This window comes from Leucopleurus acutus (assembly GCF_964270905.1).
Source record: "Leucopleurus acutus genome assembly, chromosome: 9".
NCBI classification, from domain to species: Eukaryota; Metazoa; Chordata; class Mammalia; order Artiodactyla; family Delphinidae; genus Leucopleurus; species Leucopleurus acutus.
Window position 1 is genome coordinate 91,514,105 of NC_139144.1, and position 21,838 is coordinate 91,535,942.

Sequence of the window (21,838 nt, forward strand, 5' to 3'; positions counted from 1 at the left end):
AATCTAGTTGTTGTCTAGGTTTGTTGTGACATTCAGTATCCTTCTACCTATTAAAGCATATTGGTTATATGTGCTAGGTTCTACTGGGCGTATACGTTATTTTTATAACAGAGAGAAGCCCACTGCTGGCTTTATGTATGGCGATGCGTTGATTATGGTCTCACAGACTGGAGAGTTACCCTTTGCTTTATAAAATACAGTTCAGTTTAAGAAATGAGAATTAATATACATTTTTAAGAACACATCTGGTGCTCAAAGCAAAATACACACCTTTGCTACATAAGTTTGATTTCTTTATCTTCATAAGTCCTTATTTTCTAAATTTCTGTTCTTACAGTTTTTCTCTCAGCCCTCTCCCAATTTCCTCACTTAATTTTCAGACTTGAGTCTGGTTACACCAAAAATAGTGCAAAAGGGAAGAGAAAGAAATATTTATTAAACACCTCTGTCAAGTAGATATTATTACTTCGTTTTTACATGTGAGGAAACTGAGGTTTAGCAAAGTTAAGTAATTTACCGAAGGTCACGAGTCACAGGGAAGCCATGATTGGAACTGAGATCTGTCTGGCTCCAAGACCTGTGTTTTGACTATTCTGTCAAGCCTTCCTTGTCTTATCTGCTCGGCTTTTGCTCTCAGTGCTTGGTATGTAATAGAGTACTGTAATTTGCAAATCTAGATTGTAGTTCTCTTTCTCTTTGGGAATTTAATTAAAGCTCAACATTTGGGAACTACTCATGGGAAAAGCAGCCTTGTATAGTTACATGACAGCACAGAGTACTGTCCTGGATTCGAAGTAGGTAACTGACATCCAAAGTAATTTACCTTTGCATTACATGGGCACCACCCAGTTTTAGTCCCAGGAATAAATTGATCCAGAGTTTAGTTTAAAGAGGGTGCTTAGACAATTTTGAAAGGAAATTCTATGCTGTGTCTCTTTACAGTTGAAAATATTCAGGGGGCAGGCGGCAGTCCTGTTTCCTGGGAACATTTCTTTCACTCCTTGATGCTTTACCATGAACACCTCCGGAAGGATCTTCCGAGTGCAGATAGTGTCCAGTACCGTCACCTTCCTTCACGTGGCATCACCCAGAAGGAGCAGGACGGGTTGATTGCTTTTTTACAGCTCACATCTACCATCATTACTTGGGTAGGTAACCCACCCACCGCATGTGAGAATGTAACTTTGTGTTCTAACACAGTGGCATTGTAAGGAGCCCCCAAGTTTCCTTATAATGCTTAAAGTTTATGAGTGATAAATTTAGCATATATATTTGGCGTTCTGTTCTTTTTTTTTGTGGTTAGTATTTTATGCTATTCTGTTCTTAAGTTCTTTGTTTCTTCACCTTTAGAGGGTATAGTTCTGGTAGCCCCTGCTTACTGCCATAAATGTGTATGAAAATAATAGCGTAAGCCTGAAAGAAAATAATCAGAAGGGCAAATAAGAATGAGCTGTTGGGGCTTCCCTGGTGGCGCAGTGGTTGAGAGTCCGCCTGCCGATGCAGGGGACGCGGGTTCGTGCCCCGGCCTGGGAAGATCCCACATGCCGCGGAGCGGCTGGGCCCGTGAGCCATGGCCGCTGAGCCTGCGCGTCCGGAGCCCGTGCTCTGCAAGGGGAGAGGCCACAACAGTGAGAGGCCCGCGTACTGCAAAAAAAAAAGAAAAAAAAAAAGAATGAGCTGTTGGATACACATCCTTCTAGAAGGTTTCCTAGCATAGGTGTGGATATATGGGTTCTTGTGTATATACATATATATATATATACACATAAAGAGTATTTTTAATTAAAAAGAAAATTTACTGAATATTTTTTCTCTCTCATATATACATATATATATATATATATATATATCATCTTAATCCATTTATCTTTTGATGGACAGTTAGGTTGCTTCCGTATCTTGGCAATTGTAAGTAATGCTGCTATGAACATTGGGGTGCTTGTATCTTTTCAAATTAGTGTTTTTGTTTTTTTCGAGTGTATACCCAGGAGTAGAATTGTGGGGTCATATGGTAGTTCTGTTTTTAGTTTTTTGAGAACCCTCCATACTGTTTTCCACGGTGGCTGCACAATTTACATTCCCACCAACAGTGTAGGAGAGTTTCCTTTTCTCCATATTCTCGCCTTTGTGTTCTTTTTTTTTAATGATAGTCATTCTGACAGGAGTGAGGTGGTATCTCACTGGTTTTGATTTGCATTTCCCTGATGATTAGTGACGTTGAGCGTCTTTTCATGTGCCTGTTGGCCATCTGCATGTCATTTTTGGAGAAGTGTCTTTTCAGGACCTCTGCCCATTTTTAGTCGCGTTGTTTGTTTTTGTGATGTTGAGTTGTGTGAGCTATTTATATATTTTGGTTATTAACCCCTTATTGGTCATATCATTTACAAATATTTTCTCCCATTCAGTAGGTAGTCTTCGTTTTGTCTAGGGTTTCCTTTACTGTGCAAAAGCTTTTAAGTTTAATTAGGTCCCATTTGCTCTTCTAGTTGTTTCTTTTGTTCACTAGAGCAAAGCTAAGTTCCTTAGTCTGACATTCTCTCCAAAGGATAGGAATAGTGTTTTCTAACTTACTGGTTTTCCCAGTAATGCTAAATAGTATTAAAGGTTGAAACATAAAGTTTGTAATTATTTCTTGTTGAATTAAAATGGAGTGATACTTGATACCGTGTGTCTGTGTGTGCATGCGTGTGTGTGTATTTCCATTTTTTTCTCAGTAAAGGGCAAGGTATTTTATTCATTCATATCTAACATCGTTCCAGAAAAGATGTTAAATGCCTGTGTAAGATTTATGTGACCCTGAAAGACTTTCTCTGTTTGTATGTATTATTTTCCATTCTTAGAGCTGTCAGAGTAATTCTACAAAGGCTTATCTTTTCTCCATTTTTTACACTGACTGAGCTAGTGATCTGATTTGATCTACTGGTAGAGTTCAAGCACTTGCCGTAGGCTTATCTTTGTTTTAGTATGTATTAAGCCTATGAATACTCAGTGTAAGTGTTAGCAATTTAGATGATTACTGGTCATTTTTCTTAGCTTTTGAAAATGGAAAGTCTCTCTTGTTCTTTTCAATTCAATACTCAGAGTGAAAATGCTCGTTTGGCACTCTGTGAACATCCTCAGTGGACCCCCGTGGTGGTGATTCTGGGACTCCTGCAATGCAGTATCCCTCCTGTATTAAAGGCCGAACTACTGAAGACACTTGCAGCGTTTGGAAAATCTCCTGAAATTGCTGCTTCTCTCTGGCAGTCGTTGGAATACACTCAGGTAGTATTATGAGCTCTCTTATTTACATTATTACAGTTTGGAAGTGAGATTTGATAATATTGTACAAGCAAGTGCATCCAATTGAAACGTATAGTATACCACAAACTTCACAGATAGAAAGTTATGATTTTGGTACTAAGCATAGCGTCAGAAACTAACAGGCTTGGGTTTTTCTCTTGGATCAGCTGACAGCTTCACTGGGTTACTGGAGACTGGTTCTTCTCTTTGTTTTTCAGTGTTTGTAAGATTAATAAATTCCTCAACTCTGTCTTTGACACTAGGCTGATAGAAGCCTTCCGAAGTCATCTGTACTCATTAAATGTGGGAGATGCCTATTTGTTTTGCTGCTTCCTTCTGTGCCCTTCCTGTCTTACAGCAGACGAGTGAAGTGTCTCTATCAACTCTTATTTCTTTAGTTATAAGCCCTGTTGGAATTTTTATGTCAAGATAGAGTTATTCTATATGTGGTAAAGTAAAAAAAGGAAAATAAGAATGTGTCCTATAGAGATTTTTCTAGTAAAATGGTTAGGAGGAATATATGTTTGTCTTAGAAATAATACCACATAAGGGAGCCTATGATTCTGACACATTGGTGAAACTACTGTTTTGAAGCAGTATTCTAGTTGTTTTGTGACATACGTGTCCTGAAGATGTTAATGATACTTTATAAAAACAAAAATTAAGGGAGTTGGTGTGTGCTGGAGGCTTGGCCACTTTTAGTTTAGTGTTGATACTTCATTTTTTCATTCATGAGTGTGTCAGTACTTATTGTCCTTGAGTGCTTCTTTATACCTAAGATGAAGTGTGTTTGGGTGAGGTTTCCTCTCATAAATCCTTTTAAGGTTCATTCCTGGAATATCTGAGAGGAAAGTTGCTGAAAACACATCTTGTGTGCACTTAGAAATTACCAGTTTTCTGAAGCCCAGGTAATTGGAAGTTCTCCCTGAACCTGGACACAATTGCTAATGAAAGTTCATCAGAGACTTCTCAGTTGTCATTTCTGAACGACATTGTAAGATGTAGAATGTGGTGGGTGTTGTATAGGACTATTATTGCAAAGCTGCTTCTTTTCATTGGTAAATGAGTGCTGCTAACATCTAATTCTTATTATTTTAAGGTACTGCAAACCGTAAGAGTTCCAAGCCAGAGGCAAGCTATTGGTATTGAGGTAAAGCTTTCCTTTTAGTTTAAATGCTATATTCATACATTCACATGATAAAAAGACTAAGAAAAAATATTCTTACCCTATTAGGGTTCTGTGATTTTCAACTTTAATGTATTTTCATTTGAGGGTTTTTTGTGTTGAAATGGAGATGAAACTTTTATGAAAGAAATAAAAATACTTTTGGTTTCAGAGTTGGAAAGGCATGTTAGATGGCAGCCATCCAAACTGAAAGTTTGGTTTGAACTCAGTTTAATTAGGCTACTTGGGTCAACCCTAAAGTGAGAATTTACTTGTTTTAGTTTCTTTTCTTCTCTGTACGCTCCCTTCCTCTTTTTTAAAGAAATATTTAAGGTTTCCATTTTTAACTTTTGTGTCTTTATCTCTAAATAAAAAATGATAATATCTGTGTGGGTCTTTGGGTGTGATATTATACCGATATTAATGAGTTAATGTCTGAAAAATGCTTTGCACTTTATAGCTGATGGTTTTATGTTACCGAATTTCCTTTATTTTTCTTTGGAAGGTGGAACTAAATGAGATAGAATCCCGATGTGAAGAATACCCATTAACTCGTGCCTTTTGCCAGCTAATTAGTACCCTGGTGGAGAGCTCCTTTCCTTCTAATTTGGGCGCTGGACTGCGGCCTCCCGGCTTTGACCCTTATTTGCAGTTCCTTAGAGATTCTGTGTTTCTCCGATTCCGTACAAGAGCTTACCGGAGAGCAGCTGAAAAGGTTATGTTCAGAGAAAAACTTTTGTCTCCTTACTCATTTATTGCTGCTTTTTCTTTTATTAGAGGTACAAGATGCTATAAGCTCATTTTAGCTTTTGAAAGTTAGTAAAATTCATAGTCTTATACTGACATATCCATGGTCTGATTGGTTTATATGCATCAAAAAATAAATTAAGGCATTAAAACCAAAGCAGTGACTTTTTAGTGATCAGTAATGTAATTAATATGAAGTCATAGTCATTTAGATCCTTAATTGAACAAATTTTGACCAAAATTGAACCAAAAGTGTTACACCTTTGGCAGTTGGAAACACACTATTCTTTATTGGGATGATTTTGGTTAGGGATTGAAATAAGTTTAAACTTGCGCACTAATTTCTAATGATTAGTAGCACTTCTGGGTTGTGGAGTCTGGTTTAGTGGAAAGGCATATTGTGATTCATTAGGTATGTTTGCCGTGGATAGCAGCTGAGGGAGCACTGACATTTATGTACATCTTTGCTCTGGTTGCAGTACACTCACAACTGAGCTAAATGTATATATCAGCTTATGTAATTCTAATATTACGGTGAGGCAGGTACTATTAATATTCCCATTTTACAGATGGAGGCTTAGCAAAGTTAAGGAACTTGGTTAAGGTTCAGGACCAGGATTTGAACCTAGGACTATCATTCCAGATCCAAGCTCATAACCACTAAGCTATGTAAGAAACCCTTCCAGGTTCTGATGTAATTCACTTTAGTCTATAATACTGTTTATTGGTTCACAGACTACCCTTGGATATATCTTGTAGGGACATTTCTGCTTTATTTTTATAGTTTGCTGTTTTTGAACCTGTTGGGTTTATTTGTTGTATTATTGACTATAAAATAATATAGTTCATGCTAATTTTGGAAATTAGGAAAATATAGAAAAATATATGAAGAAATTATATCACCCATAATCCTGTTGCCAAGGGAAGGTTAACTATTATTCTTTTTCTTATGCATATCTACTTAAACTGAGATAATGAGCTGCATTAGCTTGTATCCCTTTTTGGCCACAAACATAGTATTATGAGGATTTTTTTCATGCTCTTAAAGATTCTTTGAAAACAGTCTTTTTAATGACTGCATAATCATTACTTGTATCTAGCATAGTTTATTTTTCATTGCTGTATCATTGGACATAGTTTGTTTCTAATATTTATTCCCAAATAACAAGTTTATTTTTTGTCAGTTGCCTTAGAAGTTTTGCTTCTCATGTGGTAGAAATAAACACTGAGAGGGGCATACATTTTATTGAAGCCCTAGAATTACCTTATTAACATATGTTTCCTTATTGGATGAAAACTATAACAGCAGCCATGCCTCATTAATAGAAGTCATTTCAGATGGATAATGGATGCTGATAATTGCAATCTCTTCAACAAAATGTTCTGATACTTTTTGGCATTTCTTTTAAATATCTTATTTGCCTTTTCTTACAAAGGTCATTATGACCTAAGGGTTTAGAGCTTTAGTCAGCAACTTTGTTTCCGTGTTTATTATTTTTCACCCATGCATTTCTATATTTCTAGCACTGCTGCTCTTCCCAGCTACCATTTATTTCCCCACATATTACCCTAAGAAATTTTCCCTCAATTTTGTGAATTTATTTCACTAGGAAGTCTTCTTAAGGTTTAACTTACATCTTTGTATTTTAGAACACTAGCTTCTCAAAAACAGTGCTTTGGATTGAGATAAATAACTATAAACAGAGTGTTAGAGGCAGTGTGTATATTTATTAATCCTAAAATCCATTATTATGTGGTGATAAGCATTTTTCATTTAAACAAATTATTTTGAAAAATTTGGAAAATAGAGAAAAGTAAATAATTTTTAAAAAATAATTTAAAAATGATTATCCCAATTCTCAAAATCAGCCGTGATAAAATAATGTGCAGTGGAAATAATGACTAAAGTAGTATTTAAAAAACCACCATGTACAGTTACCAAACTCAGCCTCATTAAAATTCTATGCAGTGGATTTTTTAAACAGTTTAATTTTATTGTCTGTACAGTTATATATATTTTCCCTTTGGCATAAATATTTTTCCTTGTTGTTACTTAGCTTTTAAAAACATTTTAAACAAAGAGGTGATAATGAGGTCATTTGGGGGAAGCCTACCAGTGATTCTTAACTTTTTTTTTTTTTTTTTTTTTGATTCTTAACTTTGGCTAGAGCCATGAACACTGGTCTGGGAATTAGAAGTGCAGGGCTGGACCTCCAGTACGTTTGCTTCCAAGCTTTATGGTCTTGGGGATATCATTCACTGCTCTGAGCGTCACTTGCTTCACCTGCAAAATAAGTGTTGATTAAATGAGATGATTTCTCCGATCCTGTCCAGCTGAGATTCTTAGAGAAACTGAAATATTTGACACTTTGGAGAGGTGTTCAAATCTGGTGTTGCTTAATTATAAATTGACTATGGCTAGATACTGAGTGCTTTAGATTTATTAACAAAGCCCAAATATCTGCTATAGAAATGTTTCTTTTAGACTAGTGCTTTTACAAATGTTTTACCTTGAAAAATTAACCAATCCATTGTTCTTTAGCAAAATTAACTGGGATTTCTATATTGCTTAGTATAAATAAAGTAGAAAGGGGACTTCACTCATTTTCTAGAGAAAAGTAGGAGGAATGAAAAACTTAGCAAGGTTATCACCTTGAACTGTTACTGTTATTGAAATATTTATGTTTTTCTATAGTGGGAAGTCGCTGAGGTTGTTTTGGCGGTGTTTTATAAATTGCTTGGAGATTATGAACCTCAACTTGAAGATTTTGTAGACCAGTTTGTGGAACTACAAGGTAATTTAATTCTGTCACTTTCAAACAAGGTGTCAGCTATTTATAAACCTATTTATAATTTATAAATTATTATACATAAGCTATAAATTGTTTCTGGTTATAAGTTAACTTATAATTTTATGTTTTTTGGTGCATTGTTTAAGTCATTTTGATTGTTCTGAGCAAGATAAAATAAAATTTCACTGAATGGAGGAGTATGAACATTGCCTTATAGATTCTTTAGTGAGTTAACATATAACATGTGAACTAACTGCTATGTGCAGATCAGCTCTTTTGGAAATTACCACTGTATATAGTTGGTGTCACTGTCTCTAAATTGAAACTTGCCTTCATCTGTTTAGATACCATTTAATTTACAAATCTCACATATTTCATAGAAATCAAGGGTGTGACAAAAATACGAGTTCACCATCTTTTGCACTATGTTATGTTCTATTTAGGAGAAGAAATCATAGCCTATAAGCCACCAGGATTTAGTCTGATGTATCATCTTCTGAATGAGTCACCAATGTTGGAGCTTGCTCTTAGTTTACTGGAGGAAGGCGTTAAGCAGCTTGATACCTATGCTCCTTTCCCTGGTATGTGCCTGAATGTCTTCATATATTGAAAGCAGTTTTGCTGGTTTTGTCTTTTGTAAACTGAAGGTTTGAAGTAGATGACCTCTGAACTTCCTTTCCACTGTAAGATTTTCTCTCTGTATCTACAGTGTTGTTTTAGTGAGTCATACAATGAAAGTATATTAAAAGTGAAAGCAGACTAAAGTACAGAGACTCTCATTATAACTGTCTTATTGCAGGATCTTTGGTAGGTAATCATGATTATCTCTTATCACTTTAATATCTTTAACATGTCTAACTTTAAATTTTTTAATTTAATTAATTTAATTAAATTTTAATCTTTGTTTTGTTTTCTTCACAGTATTTGTAAAAGCCCTTGCTATTGGGTGTGGTACATAGTATTCAATAAATTTCATTTACTATTACTAGTAGTTATTATCATTTATTGAGTGCTTACTATGCATTTGGCAATTATTTTTTTTTTTTGCCGGACGCGGGCCTCTCACTGTTGTGGCCTCTCCCGTTGCGGAGCACAGGCTCCAGACGCGCAGGCTCAGCGGCCATGGCTCACGGGCCCAGCTGCTCCGCGGCATGTGGGATCTTCCCGGACCTGGGCACGAACCCGCGTCCCCTGCATCAGCAGGCGGGCTCTCAACCACTGCGCCACCAGGGAAGCCCTGCATTTGGCAATTTTAAAAGCACGTTACATGTATTAATACATTTAACCTGTACAAAAGCCCTATGTGGTAGATGATATTATTTCCATGTAATGAATAAGGAAATTGATGCATAAAGAGGTTTCACATCTTTCTCCAGGGTCAGGGCTGTGATTTGAACTTAGGCAGTTTGGCTCCAGAGCACATGTATTTTCAATTTGAATGGTGGGATTATAGGTGACTCTTGTTTATATTTTCTGCTTCTTTATTTTCCAGATTTTCCACAATGGTTATGTATTATTTTAAATCAGTTTCTTGGCCTCAGCACCATTGGCACCTTTGGTAGAATAATTCTTTAATGTAGAGGCTCTCCTGTTGTCCTCTACCCACTAGATGCCTACAGCACATCCCTTGTTGTGACAACCTAAAGTGTCTCCAGATATTGCTATATGTCCTCTGGGGCCAAGCTCACTCCCATCTGAGAACCATTGCTCTAAATAATCAGGGAAAGGATACAGGAAAAATTACTGAGAAGCCATTGCATTAAAGTAATCTGAGTCACAAAAGTTACCATGACTTCTCTGGGTGAGGAGTCTTGTAAAGTTACTGCTGAAGGTTTGAAAACTTGAGGTCTTTTTGAATCTGGAACTTGTCCTTTATCTTGTTTTCCTAAGAATTGATTATGAGTTTCTAAGATTCATGTAGAACTTTCTAATTTTGATTTTGCTCTATAGGGAAGAAACACCTGGAGAAAGCAGTGCAACATTGCCTTGCACTTCTCAATCTTACTCTGCAAAAGGAAAACCTCTTTATGGATCTTCTAAGAGAGAGTCAGCTGGCTCTAATAGTCTGTCCTTTAGAACAGCTATTGCAGGGAATCAATCCCAGAACTAAGAAGGCTGATAATGTGGTGAACATTGCCAGGTAAGTTGCATTTGTAGGTAGAGAAATGATGAAATGAATGAGATGGCATTCTAGCTTTGATTTCCAAATCTGGTCAGATCCCTAATGCATCGCTTAAAATTTTTTTTTGTCTCATTTTATTATTATCTTCTTTTGCTTCTCTGATTTTAATTACTCTGAACCTTATAATCTTTCTCTTCTTTTTAACTTACTCTTTTCTTTTTAAGTAAATTAAAAAAAAATTATTTTATTTATTTGGTTCACTGGGTCTTAGTTGCAGCAGGCATGCTCCTTAGTTGCAGCTCATGGGCTCCTTAGTTGTGGCATGTGAAGTCTTAGTTGCAGCATGCATGTGGGATCTAGTTCTTTGACCAGGGATCGAACCCAGGGCCCCTGCATTGGGAGCACTGAGTCTTAACCACTGCGTCACCAGGGAAGTCCCTTTCTAACTTACTCTATGTCCTAAAAATTTCTAAGTACAAAATGACATAATCTTAATATTGTTTGTCTCCTCTTGGGAAATTGGATGTTTGGAGGATAGGACTGGGGAGCAAACTTTTCATTGTATAATCTGAACTTCTGGTGGTTTGCTGGCAGTGCTTGGTGTTCCATGACTTGTGGAAGCATCTCCCAATCTCTGCCTTCACCTTTACGTGGCATTCTCCCTGTGTGTGTGTCTGTGTCCACATTTCCCGTTTTTATAAGGTTATCAGTCATTGGATTAGGATTCTCCTTGATGACCTCATCTTAGCTTGGTTAATTATATCTTCAAAGACTCTATTTCCAGATAAGGTCATTCTGGGTTTGGCTATCAACATATGAATTTTGGGAAAACATGATTCAACCTGTAACAGGTTACATCTAGTTAGAAGGGGAAACCTTTGTCTAATTTACCCAAAAGTGCTGTATGAGTAGGGGAAGCCCTGATCCTAAATGTTCTGTATCGAGAATAGTAAGAAGCAAAAATTTCATCACATAGTTCCTCAAATGTTCTCTTGTTTTAAAGATACCTATATCATGGCAATACTAATCCAGAATTGGCTTTTGAAAGTGCCAAGATCCTCTGCTGTATCTCTTGCAATTCCAATATTCAGATAAAATTGGTTGGAGATTTCACACATGACCAGGTAACTGATTTTGTTGTTGTTGTTTTTTGGTGTTTCCTGAGTACATCTTATTCTTGTATGTGGAAAAATTCTGAGAGTAAATATATCTGTATATGATGGATGAAAGCCTACCCATGTTCTGGGCTGTGATTTGTGTTTGACGATAATACCATTCCCAGTGATACTACATACACTATAGTATGTGATTATACTCTGTATTATGGTATATGACTGTATGGCCTAATGAGACTGTTGCTACTCCAGGCACATTAAAGTGATTATTAGGTTTGTAAGTGCAACTTCTGTTTGTTTTTTGCATCCTTTGTTTCACCCTTCCTCAGTGGTGAGTGAGCCTCTGCAATTCTGATTTCACTGTTGTGAGTTGTCTACTTCCATGGCTTTTTGGTGACCCACATTTGTGTCACTTCATTTGATACACTGGAGAACGTTTTTAGATGTTTTCCTCTTTTAGTCCAATTTATAATAGTTCTCTTTCTATTCACTAAATAGCTATAATTGGGGAATCTGCTGTTTTTCTTTCTCTTTATAGACATTTGTCCTTTTGTATTTTATGCTGGTAATCACTGCTTTTGCTAGTTGAAGAATATTATTGTCTTTCCGTGTTTTGAAACAGGGACTCTTCTGGCATTCTGGGTGGGACAGATCTTCATTTTATGTGTAACTGTCCCTCAAATTGCAGGACTCTTAGCATCCCTGGTTCCCTGCCACTGTCTGTCAGTAGTAATCTCTAGTTGTGATGACTCAGAATGCCCCCACATATTTCTAAGTGCCTTCTGGAGTGGCAGTACTGCCCAAGTTGAGAACCATTATTTATAGTAAAATATAGATGTCTAATCTGGTTTTTGGATGAAGTTCATGAAACCACATAATTAATTAGGGGATGTTGAATGAAGATTTTCAGTTTGCTGGCATTCATTTGAGTATGAATTGTTATTACCAATTTTAGCATCCTGCTAGAGTTCTTGTTTTTTATTTTATTTTTTTTAAGTGTATCTGTTTATTTATTTATTTTTTTGGCTGCGTTGGGTCTTAGTTGTGTCGCACGGGCTCTTCGTTTCGGCACGCGGGCTTCTCTCTAGTTGTGGCATGCAGGTTTTCTCTCTGTAGTTGTGGTGCATGGGCTCCACAGCGTGTGAGCTGTGTAGTCTGTGGCATGCAGGCTCTCTAGTTGAGGCGCGTGGGCTTAGTTTCCCTGCGGCATGTGGGATCTTAGTTCCGCGACCAGGGAACAAACCCGTGTCCCCTGCATTGGAAGACGGATTTTTTTACCACTGAACCACCAGGGAAGTCCCCATAGCATGCTGCTAGAATTCTTAAAGGAGGTAAAGTAGTATCTAGTCTCTCAGCCCAGAAATATAAAACTGGTGTATGTGTACATTTCTAAAGAGAGAAGATGAGAATTTTATTTTATATTTTAGTTAAGATCTGATAGCATTGAGTATATAATGAAGAAGTTATGAAATAGCAATTTAATGTTATTTTTTAAAAAAACTAGTTTGATTCTTTGGGAAAGAAAATTAGTGAAGCAAGTTTTAAAACCAATAAACTTTAAAAGTTTTTGTTTCTTTATTTCTATAGCAAGCTAAATGGCACTCAGTTAAGGAACTCAGTTTTATATTAATTAAAAATGTAACTAAAACCTAAATACTTTACTTGGAGCAGATTTGCCTTTTTTCTTTATAGAAAAATGTTTATAAATATATATCATATTTATCATAGTTTCTCTAATATTTAGTCACTTTAAAATCTTTATATGACTTCAGAGTGTAAGTCAGAAGCTGATGGCTGGATTTGTGGAGTGTTTGGATAGTGAAGATACAGAAGAATTTGTACGTCTAGAAGAGGGTATGTCTTAGATTAACATGTATATTTTTTATTTTATGTAAATGCTTACTGTAAAGAAAACTGTTGGATGTCTAGTGGTGATGTAAGAGAAATTTGAGAATTTGCTAGCATAAAAGTATATAAGGCTTTTGGGAAACCTCTTAAATCTGAACTTAATGTAATGGCTAATCAAGTAAACTAAAACTAAAGAAAACATGGAGGTTTGGGATACAAGTTTTATATTTTTCCATTTGTTATATGTTAACTTTTCATTGTTTTGTGATTTCCACATTAAGGATCAGAACTTGAAAAGAAATTAGCTGGAATCCGTCATGAAACAAGAATCCACATCTTGAATCTTCTCATCACCTCTCTGGAACGCAATCCACCAAATCTTGCTCTCTACCTATTGGGCTTTGAATTGAAGAAACCTGTCAGTACCACAAACCTACAAGACCCAGGTATAGCCATAAGACACATAGGCATTTATTTCTTTTCATATTTATGTTGTTAAATGGTCATTTATTGAATTCCAGGCTCATGGGATAATTCATTGAAAGAAATAAATAATGTATGAAAGGTAATGTGATGGGCCAATCTTTAGGACTTAAATCAAGTGTGGACAAACTAAGCCTTGAAAAGTTAGTATTTAATACATTTTCTGTATCAATATTTGAAAGGATGTTTATGGTAGGGTATATGTATATGGAATTTAAGTTTTATAAAGGTATTAAGGTTTTTAATGCAGAAATTTGAAAAGAGAAGCTGAATTTCCTTTTGGTTTTATGCAGGAGTGTTAGGTTGCCCTCGGACCTGCCTTCATGCCATCTTAAACATCTTGGAGAAGGGAACTGAAGGGAGAACAGGCCCGGTGGCAGTGAGAGAATCTCCTCAACTTGCTGAGCTGTGTTACCAGGTATACAGAGGGCTGCACTTTGTAGCACCTAGGAGAAGAAGCTTAATTAGATGCTTGATTCCATCGCAGATATGAAAGTATAACAGTATGACTGAATTGAAATGAGTTTCATTTAGTGGTTTGACCAGTCTTTCATTTATGGATAAAAATCCTGTAGATCTACATGATCCTATATGTTGATCACTTGAAAAATAAGGGAAGTTGGATGCATTTAGACCAGATAATGTGGGAACTTTTCAAGGATGCTGTGTTTCAAGTTGTTTCTTTTTGGTGATGAGAGTAGTAGATTTGAGTCAGAAGACCTCTGGTTCCTATCTCTGCCCCTTAACTAGCTACGTCACCTTGGGCATGCCATGAAACTTCTCTGAGTTTTTAAATCTGTGAAATGGGCTGTTGTGAGACTTACATGAGAATGCAAGAATGTAAGTGAAAGTACTTTTTAAGAACCATGTAAATTATGCAGCCCTATAACTATATGTAAGGTGGTAGACAGTGAAATTAATGTAAGTTTAAACTGTAATGAGAACTGTTGTCTTACTTGTGTTTTATTCTTTTGTTTATTTCTTGTTTTATTCATTTTATAAGTATTTTAAGAACTAGGCTTTATAAGATATGACTAATTTCTCAATTTAAGTGACACCCTGATTCTCATTTTCATGATAAGAAATGCGTCATTAACTTCTAGTAACATGGAGATTTTTCTTTGTTATTTTCCTGTTTTTCTTTTTGTAATTCTTTACTGTTTTCCTCTATCCTCTAGCTATCCAAACAGCCCTTCACTTCTGAGTACTACAGCTAGGTCTTCCTGTGAATCCCTTAATTTGGGAACAAACTTGATGTATATTTTTGCACAGTGTTACAGATTTTGACATATTTAGGTAGAAGCAATTGATAAGGTTAATCATCTGGGCTAAAGGAGTTAGGCAGGTGAAGTAAGTGAATGAAACCAGATTTAAGACAAATAGATGGGGAAGGGAGGGAGAGGAGAATCTGGCAGACTGGAGAGCACATGCCCTGCTACTCAGCCCCTGCTCATTTTTACCCTGTTGGGATGCAGGCTCTGGTTTGCCAGATCCTCTGCTTGTCGAAACACTGTACTGGCCAAACAAAACATGTCTAAACCAGCAGTCCGCCAGTTTATTACACGTGCTCTATGACTTTGCTACTCAAAATGTGGACCAGCATCATCAGCATCACCTCTTGGAAGCTTGTTAGCGCAGAATCTCAGGCCCCACTCCAGACCTGCTGAGTCAGAATCTGCATTTTAACAAGAAGCACTGCTCCATTTTTAATGAAAGAGGCTTCCTTTACCTCTAGGTTTATTTATTTATTTGTTTGTTTGCTTGTTTATTTATTTATTTAGGCTGTGTTGGGTCTTTGTTGCTGTGTGCAGGCTTTCTCTAGTTGCGGCGAGCAGGAGCTACTCTTTATTGCGGTGCGCGGGCTTCTCATTGCGGTGGCTTCTCTTGTTGCGGAGCACGGGCTCTAGGCGCGCGGGCTTCAGTAGCTGTGGCTCGCGGGCTCTAGAGCGCAGGATCAGCAGTTGTGGCGCACAGGCTTAGTTGCTTTGCGGCATGTGGGATCTTCTGGACCAGGGGACGAACCTGTGTCCCCAGCTTTGGCAGGCAGATTCTTAACCATGGCGCCACCAGGGAAGTTCCAACCTCTAGGTTTATACTTCACTATGCTTCAGGAAAAAATTAAACCTCTAAGAAGAACTTGTTAGTTTAAAAATAAATTTGATCAAAATAAATAAATTTGATCATATGGAAGGGAAATAATTTGGGCCTTATTGATACTTTCATCATCCAGCAGTATGAGGTCTTCTGGTTGAAGAGTTGACACTGAATCTTGTGCCTTTGCTCTCTTCACTTTAACGATGGAAATTTTTCCTACCTGGTCTTGGGAACTAGGAAATGTATCACGCAAACCCTTGCAAAGGGGCTCTTCATGCTTTTGGAACTCACTGTTGTGTCCTTCTCCCTCTAATAGTATTACCTCTCCCATATCTGAGCATATTTGAGCATCTGTTCTTGAATCTTCTTAACTTACCATCTAATATGAATAACTTGGTTTTGTTTTGAGAAGTTCAGTATTTATAGAGTGTCAAAAACAATATCAAAGCTGTTTGAAAGACAAGCATACATCTGCAAGTACTTAAGCTTTACCTTGTGTTCCCTTCTTATCTTTTCCTTGGGTGTACATGTTATTTATTTAGGTATGTTCAGTAGACATACAGTTTTGTGTCCCCCCCACCCCCCCGTAAACTTTCTATGCTGCTACAGTATAAATTACATTAGGTTGTTTCTAGTCTTTTTACTTTGCTTTACTCAACATCTTTAGTTACCTTTTGTTATTTTATATTTTTCTTAAGACTGTATTTCTAGACACAAATTGGATTTACAGCCCGTTGTCGTTACTAGTTGTATAGTCACAGCGAGCACTGAGTTGGTGAATACTGAACCATTGCTCTTTGGGAATACATAGAGTTAGATGCCTGCAAGGGATTCTCTGATCCCAAAGTTTTTATCAACTGATTAATGCATAACTTTGGTTTTTAGAAGTTACTTCTGAGTAATTTGCTACTAATAATAGTTAAAATACTAAAACTGTTAATTAACTACATGTATATATATTGGAGTTGGCCAAAAATGTCGTTTGGGTTTTTCATAACATCTTACGGAAAAACCCGAACAAACTTTTTGGCCAACTCAATATTAATATATTTAGGGTGATTTCAAGATTAGTCCCATAATACTGTTGTCAGCATTCTCCAATTGTATTCCAGTATATTTTGAGTTAGTGTGCCAAGAACTGCTTGTAACTCTGAGCTTTTATTTTATATGTACATGTGTTATCCATTTTGCTTTAGTTGCTAATGGGTCTTAGTTTCCACTTCGTAGATTTAAGTTTGCCTTTTTTCTTAAAATGTATAATATAAAAAGCTGATTTGGCAGTTTTCTTATTTTACTGTAATTCTTTAGGTGATATATCAGTTATGTGCATGCTCTGATACATCTGGTCCTACTATGAGATACTTGAGAACCAGCCAGGACTTCTTATTTTCTCAGTTGCAACATTTACCATTTTCTAACAAAGGTAGGACATTATTTTCCCTTATTATTAAAACAAATCTGTAAAGTATGTGTTGAGTGATTTTTAATTTCATAACAGTTGGGGGTAGCGGTTTTAGAATTTGTGGAATTCTGTTCTCATTTTATTACTTTGCTTCTGTGTTCCTTTGGGTTGCTTTTGTAATTTGTTCTTGAGAAACCTGATGTTTTAACTGCCAGCATAAAATTATTTTAAAATAGCCTGTTAAGGATGGAATTTGATCCTTTTACTAACAAATAAAAATTTAAAATTGTGTTGAAGGGATAAGAAAATATATAAGAAGATTCTGGAAATTTAGATTTTTTGAGTGAAATTGTTTCATAAAAATCTGTTTTACTTTTGTTTCTTGTGTATATATATTGAAACTAATTCAGGTCTTGAAATGAAAAATAGAAAATTAATTACGATGGAAACTATAACTTTAGATTATTGGCCTGATCAACACAGTTATCCCAGGCTACCTATGTTTTATAGGATTCTATTTTATATAATTTTCTTTTTGATCAAGTTATAAGTTTTCTGAGTTCATATTATATCCAGACAGTAGTGGTTTTATTGAGTTTTTTTAAAGTTTATTTTGTATCATCTTTATGTTTTAGGAAATCTAGGCTCACAAATTTCGTAATAAATTTCCATTACTAGTAGTTATCAGCTTCTATTTACTTTTTAGAGTATGGTGTGAGAGACTGTTGGGAATTACCTAGTGGTAGAAAATTTTCACTTCATTTTCATAATAAGTGTATTTTATTTTTAGCCCTAAGATTTTGTTTATAAGGTTTTTAAGAAACCCTTTTTAATACCTAATTAGAAAAAAACAGTTAATATCTTGCCTGTTATGCTTTCTACTTTTTAAAAATTGATCTAGCTTTGCTTGTAATCATTATTACTAGCAGTAGTAGTAGTGTTTGGTGAATTTTATATTTATAAAACTGTCATAATTTAGGACATAGCCAGGCATATTGAAATAATATTGGATTCAAAAACTTATATTGTATAAGGGATTCCCAGTCCTAATTATATATTAGACCAAATGTCCTTCATAATCTCAAGACATCATAAAATTATGCAATTTAGCTTTATTTTAGTTTTTAAAAATGTATTTGTTTCTGAAATAAGAATCAAATTTTATGATAGTGTTTTTTTTTAACAAGTTAAATATTTGCGAATTACTTGAGTTTTCTTTTTTATTTTCATGATTCAAGGATTTATTAAGTCATACATGCAAAACATACTGCTAATTGCATTAGCAAAAGATCAATGTAAAAACACTCCACCATTCTGCAACTGTCAGCTTAAACGATTTTGTTCTAGTGGTTGAAAGGTCCAAGCTCATATTCTTGCCAGTGGGTAAGTTGTGCAGAACTTCGTTAGCATGAGCACAGGGTTTACATAGCCTCACAGACCCCAAGGAACATCGTTCGGGCAAACACAGGAAGTGTGTGTGCACTCAGTGAGGCAAGCGGTGGGGGATCAGTGTTATTAGTCCAGGTGCAGTGTCGGTGATCTGGCAAGGTTTACAGTTTAAGAATATCTAAAGTATTTTAAAAACTGTAAAGCTGCAGCGCATGATTTTTATACCTAGTTACTAGAAGACCAAGGAAAGCACTTATTGGCGTTGAAAAAAGTAACATGAAAACAGGAATGCACTTTTACTAATCTACAAAAAATTTTTTCTAATGCATATTCAGAAAGATTTTATAATACAAGGAGGCATATTGCTCATTAAGAAGGGGTTCTAGGGGCTTCCCTGGTGGCGCAGTGGTTAAGAGTCCACCTGCCAATGCAGGGGACATGGGTTCAAGCCCTGGTCTGGGAAGATCCCACATGCCACAGAGCAACTAAGCCTGTGCGCCACGACTACTGAGCCTGCACTCTAGAGCCCACAAGCCACAACTGCTGGTCCCGCGTGCCTAGAGCCCGTGCTCCACAACGGGAGAAGCCACTGCAATGAGAAGCCCACGCACCGCAACAAAGAGTAGTTCCCGCTCGCTGCAACTATAGAAAGACTGCGAGCAGCAATGAAGACCCAATGCAGCCAAAAATAAATAAATAAAATAAATAAATTTGTAAAAAAAAGGGGGGGTTCTATAAGAAAAGCACTTATACTAAGTTTGCAACTATGAGAATGACCAGATCAAAGATGCATTAAATGCCCAATTTCAGGAGGGATAGGCAGGTTTAAAGAAAAGGAAAAGCTTAAGAAAACACTTACTGATAATACTGACCTTTCTTCATCATCTACTGCATTTGACAGAAATTAACCTTTTAAAACTTTTACCTGTGACACTTTTCATAGTTTAATTATTACATATACAATGTAGTGTAAATTTCCATATTTTGTTAAAATACTGTCTTCATCTGATCACAAGTGTTCCACACACTCCACCCAGTGCACCCACGGCCAGAGCAGAATGCTTCATCGGAGGGAGCACGGGAGTAAGAGCTCTGTTCAAAATCTCACAAAAGCTAATACACTAATTTGTTCAAAAAAATCTCACTAAGAAATCAAAAAGATTGATCCAAAGAGCTGAGCTGTTACATTCATTCATTATGATGTAAAGTACAATGTTAGGTAGTGAACACGGGCTGGTAAATCAGGATGCATTAAATGACAGCGTTTCAGGAAGGAGGCTGTACTGCTCTTCACGTCTGAAACTCATTAGCGAGCGTCTGCATCTCCTGCCTCAGAAGCTACAGTCTCTTCCAAACAAAGGTCTTTAAACAGTTTAGTGGTTAGTGTTCTTAGCCCAGCAGTGCAACTTAGTTCACAAGGTATTTTGGCAACTCTTAATCTGAGCAAGAATAGGGGCTTTGAAAAATAAGGCTTTAAGGAAGCTTGTCATTTTAGAGCTAAACTTTAATAGAATGTGAAAGTACTTTAAACAAACAAAACCTGGAAATTACTGATTGGTTCAGAATGGTTTTATGGAAAAACTAATCTGTAACAAAAACTTGGCATTGAGTGCAAAGTCTCCACCGTTTGAGCAAAGCGTACAAAGTGTCCTGGGGAGACGGGACAGGCAGGAGGGGCCCAGACATTCACAACAGCAGGCATTGTCTCTTTCTCTGCTTGACGGGAGGTGGGCAGAGAACTGCCCAGATAGCTTCATCAAAAACTGTCTTGAGGCCTCGCTGCGTGAGCGCCGAGCGGCATTTGATGCCACCGATCTCCTCGGCCATGGCCAGGGCCTGTGGGTAGGTGATGGGTGTCAGCTTCTTCTCCTTCAGTTTCTCAATCGTGTCTTTCTCATCCCTCAGATCAAGTTTCGTCCCCACCAGGATGATAGGAGTGTTGGGACAGTGGTGTCACACTTCAGGGTACCACTTTGCACGAACATTTTCAGGACTCACAAGAGAAAAGCAAATTAAGAATCCGTTTGCGGATAGGATAGGGGACGTAATAGGTCATAGTCATCTTGTCCACCTGTATCCCACAAGCCCAGATTCACCAGTTTTCCATCCGCCATAACATTGGCAGAATAGTTGTCAAAGACAGTGGGGTATATTCTCCAGGAAAGGCATTGGTCATGTAACTGATGAGGAGGCAAGCTTTACCTACTGCGCCGTCTCCCGCCACCACACACTTGATGGCCTGCATCTGGTATGGTAGACTCAGAATCCTCTACGTCTGTGTGAAATTATTCTGTTGACAGAAACTTGATTCTCTTTTGTTCTTCAGTTGCTTTTGCTCAACTTTCATACACATATACTAGTTTATTTTTTGTCCCTTGGCATCTGTTTTTTTTCTTTTTTAATTTTCTAGAGCGATAAATTATTATGGTGCCAATTTTCATAAAATATTGACTATGTTACATGGGAAAATATCTGGTGAGTTATGGATTTTAGGTCTGTTCTGATCTTGTTATTATACTGGGAAACTAAACATTCATATTTCAATTCCAGAATATGAAATATCTATGCTGAACCAAATGTCATGGCTGATGAAGACTGCCTCGATAGAACTAAGGGTGACTTCTCTGAATCGCCAACGGTCACACACCCAGAGGCTCCTTCACCTCCTACTGGATGACATGCCAGTGAAACCATACTCAGGTGAACATGTGTTGGCATTTGTATTGTTATGCTGCTGACTGGTCTGTGTGAATGCAAGCACAAATCTGAATCTTATGGTTAGTGTGTGATTGTAGGCCAAACAAGTTCTTTCTGCCTTTAGAATTCTTTTCCTTAAAACACAAAATCACCCATAATTGCAATTTTATTGTTGTTTGGAGCATTCACATTTTGCTGTATTCATAGACACAGATACACAGTGGAGTTTGTCACACTGAGCCAGCATGACCCAAGATATTCTAATACGTATTTTACATGCAAATTAAGCATAAGCTTTTCTAATCATCTCACTGGCATGGTTGGGTCCTGCCTCTCTTGGAGTTCTGATTATGCTCTGTACAATTGTGAAGTGGATCCCATAGAGACGGAAAGAATTAGATGAATGTTGTTGCTAAGTCCTCATCATCTTTGCATTTTAATTATCCGTTTGCAAGGGGCTCTTTGACCTAGAAACAGTGACTTAGAAATAAAATACCTTGTGTTTGTTATTTCCAAATAAATTTTATGAGTGTGTTGTTCTTTTTCTGATTTTTATTACTGATGCTCCAACAGATGGGGAAGGAGGAATAGAAGATGAAAATAGGTCTGTCTCTGGGTTCCTGCACTTTGATACTACTACAAAAGGTAAAGCCCTTTGAATTTGTAATAAATTTGTAGATACGTATATATTAAATTGCATAA

At 36.7% G+C, this 21,838-nt stretch overlaps 1 protein-coding gene and 1 pseudogene across 3 annotated transcripts in view; one reads left to right on the forward strand and one right to left on the reverse strand.

Moving 5' to 3' along the window:
• The window catches only part of NUP205 (nucleoporin 205), a gene marked incomplete at its 5' end in the record, with an annotated part of 80,453 nt that overhangs the window by 22,750 nt on the left and 35,865 nt on the right, over positions 1–21,838 (forward strand). For both annotated transcript variants that reach the window (XM_082846801.1, XM_082846800.1), the window contains 14 exons: positions 943–1,148; positions 3,082–3,264; positions 4,382–4,432; positions 4,953–5,162; positions 7,890–7,989; positions 8,430–8,567; positions 9,937–10,126; positions 11,112–11,232; positions 12,996–13,077; positions 13,353–13,517; positions 13,848–13,972; positions 16,957–17,071; positions 20,990–21,139; positions 21,710–21,781. In XM_082846801.1, the coding sequence (XP_082702927.1) occupies positions 943–1,148; positions 3,082–3,264; positions 4,382–4,432; positions 4,953–5,162; positions 7,890–7,989; positions 8,430–8,567; positions 9,937–10,126; positions 11,112–11,232; positions 12,996–13,077; positions 13,353–13,517; positions 13,848–13,972; positions 16,957–17,071; positions 20,990–21,139; positions 21,710–21,781 (1,908 nt within the window). The remainder of the gene's footprint in view (positions 1–942; positions 1,149–3,081; positions 3,265–4,381; positions 4,433–4,952; positions 5,163–7,889; positions 7,990–8,429; positions 8,568–9,936; positions 10,127–11,111; positions 11,233–12,995; positions 13,078–13,352; positions 13,518–13,847; positions 13,973–16,956; positions 17,072–20,989; positions 21,140–21,709; positions 21,782–21,838) is intronic.
• On the reverse strand, positions 20,126–20,994 carry LOC309966602 (ras-related C3 botulinum toxin substrate 1-like; annotated as a pseudogene). The gene has a single exon. The product of its transcript is annotated as a ras-related C3 botulinum toxin substrate 1-like (transcript).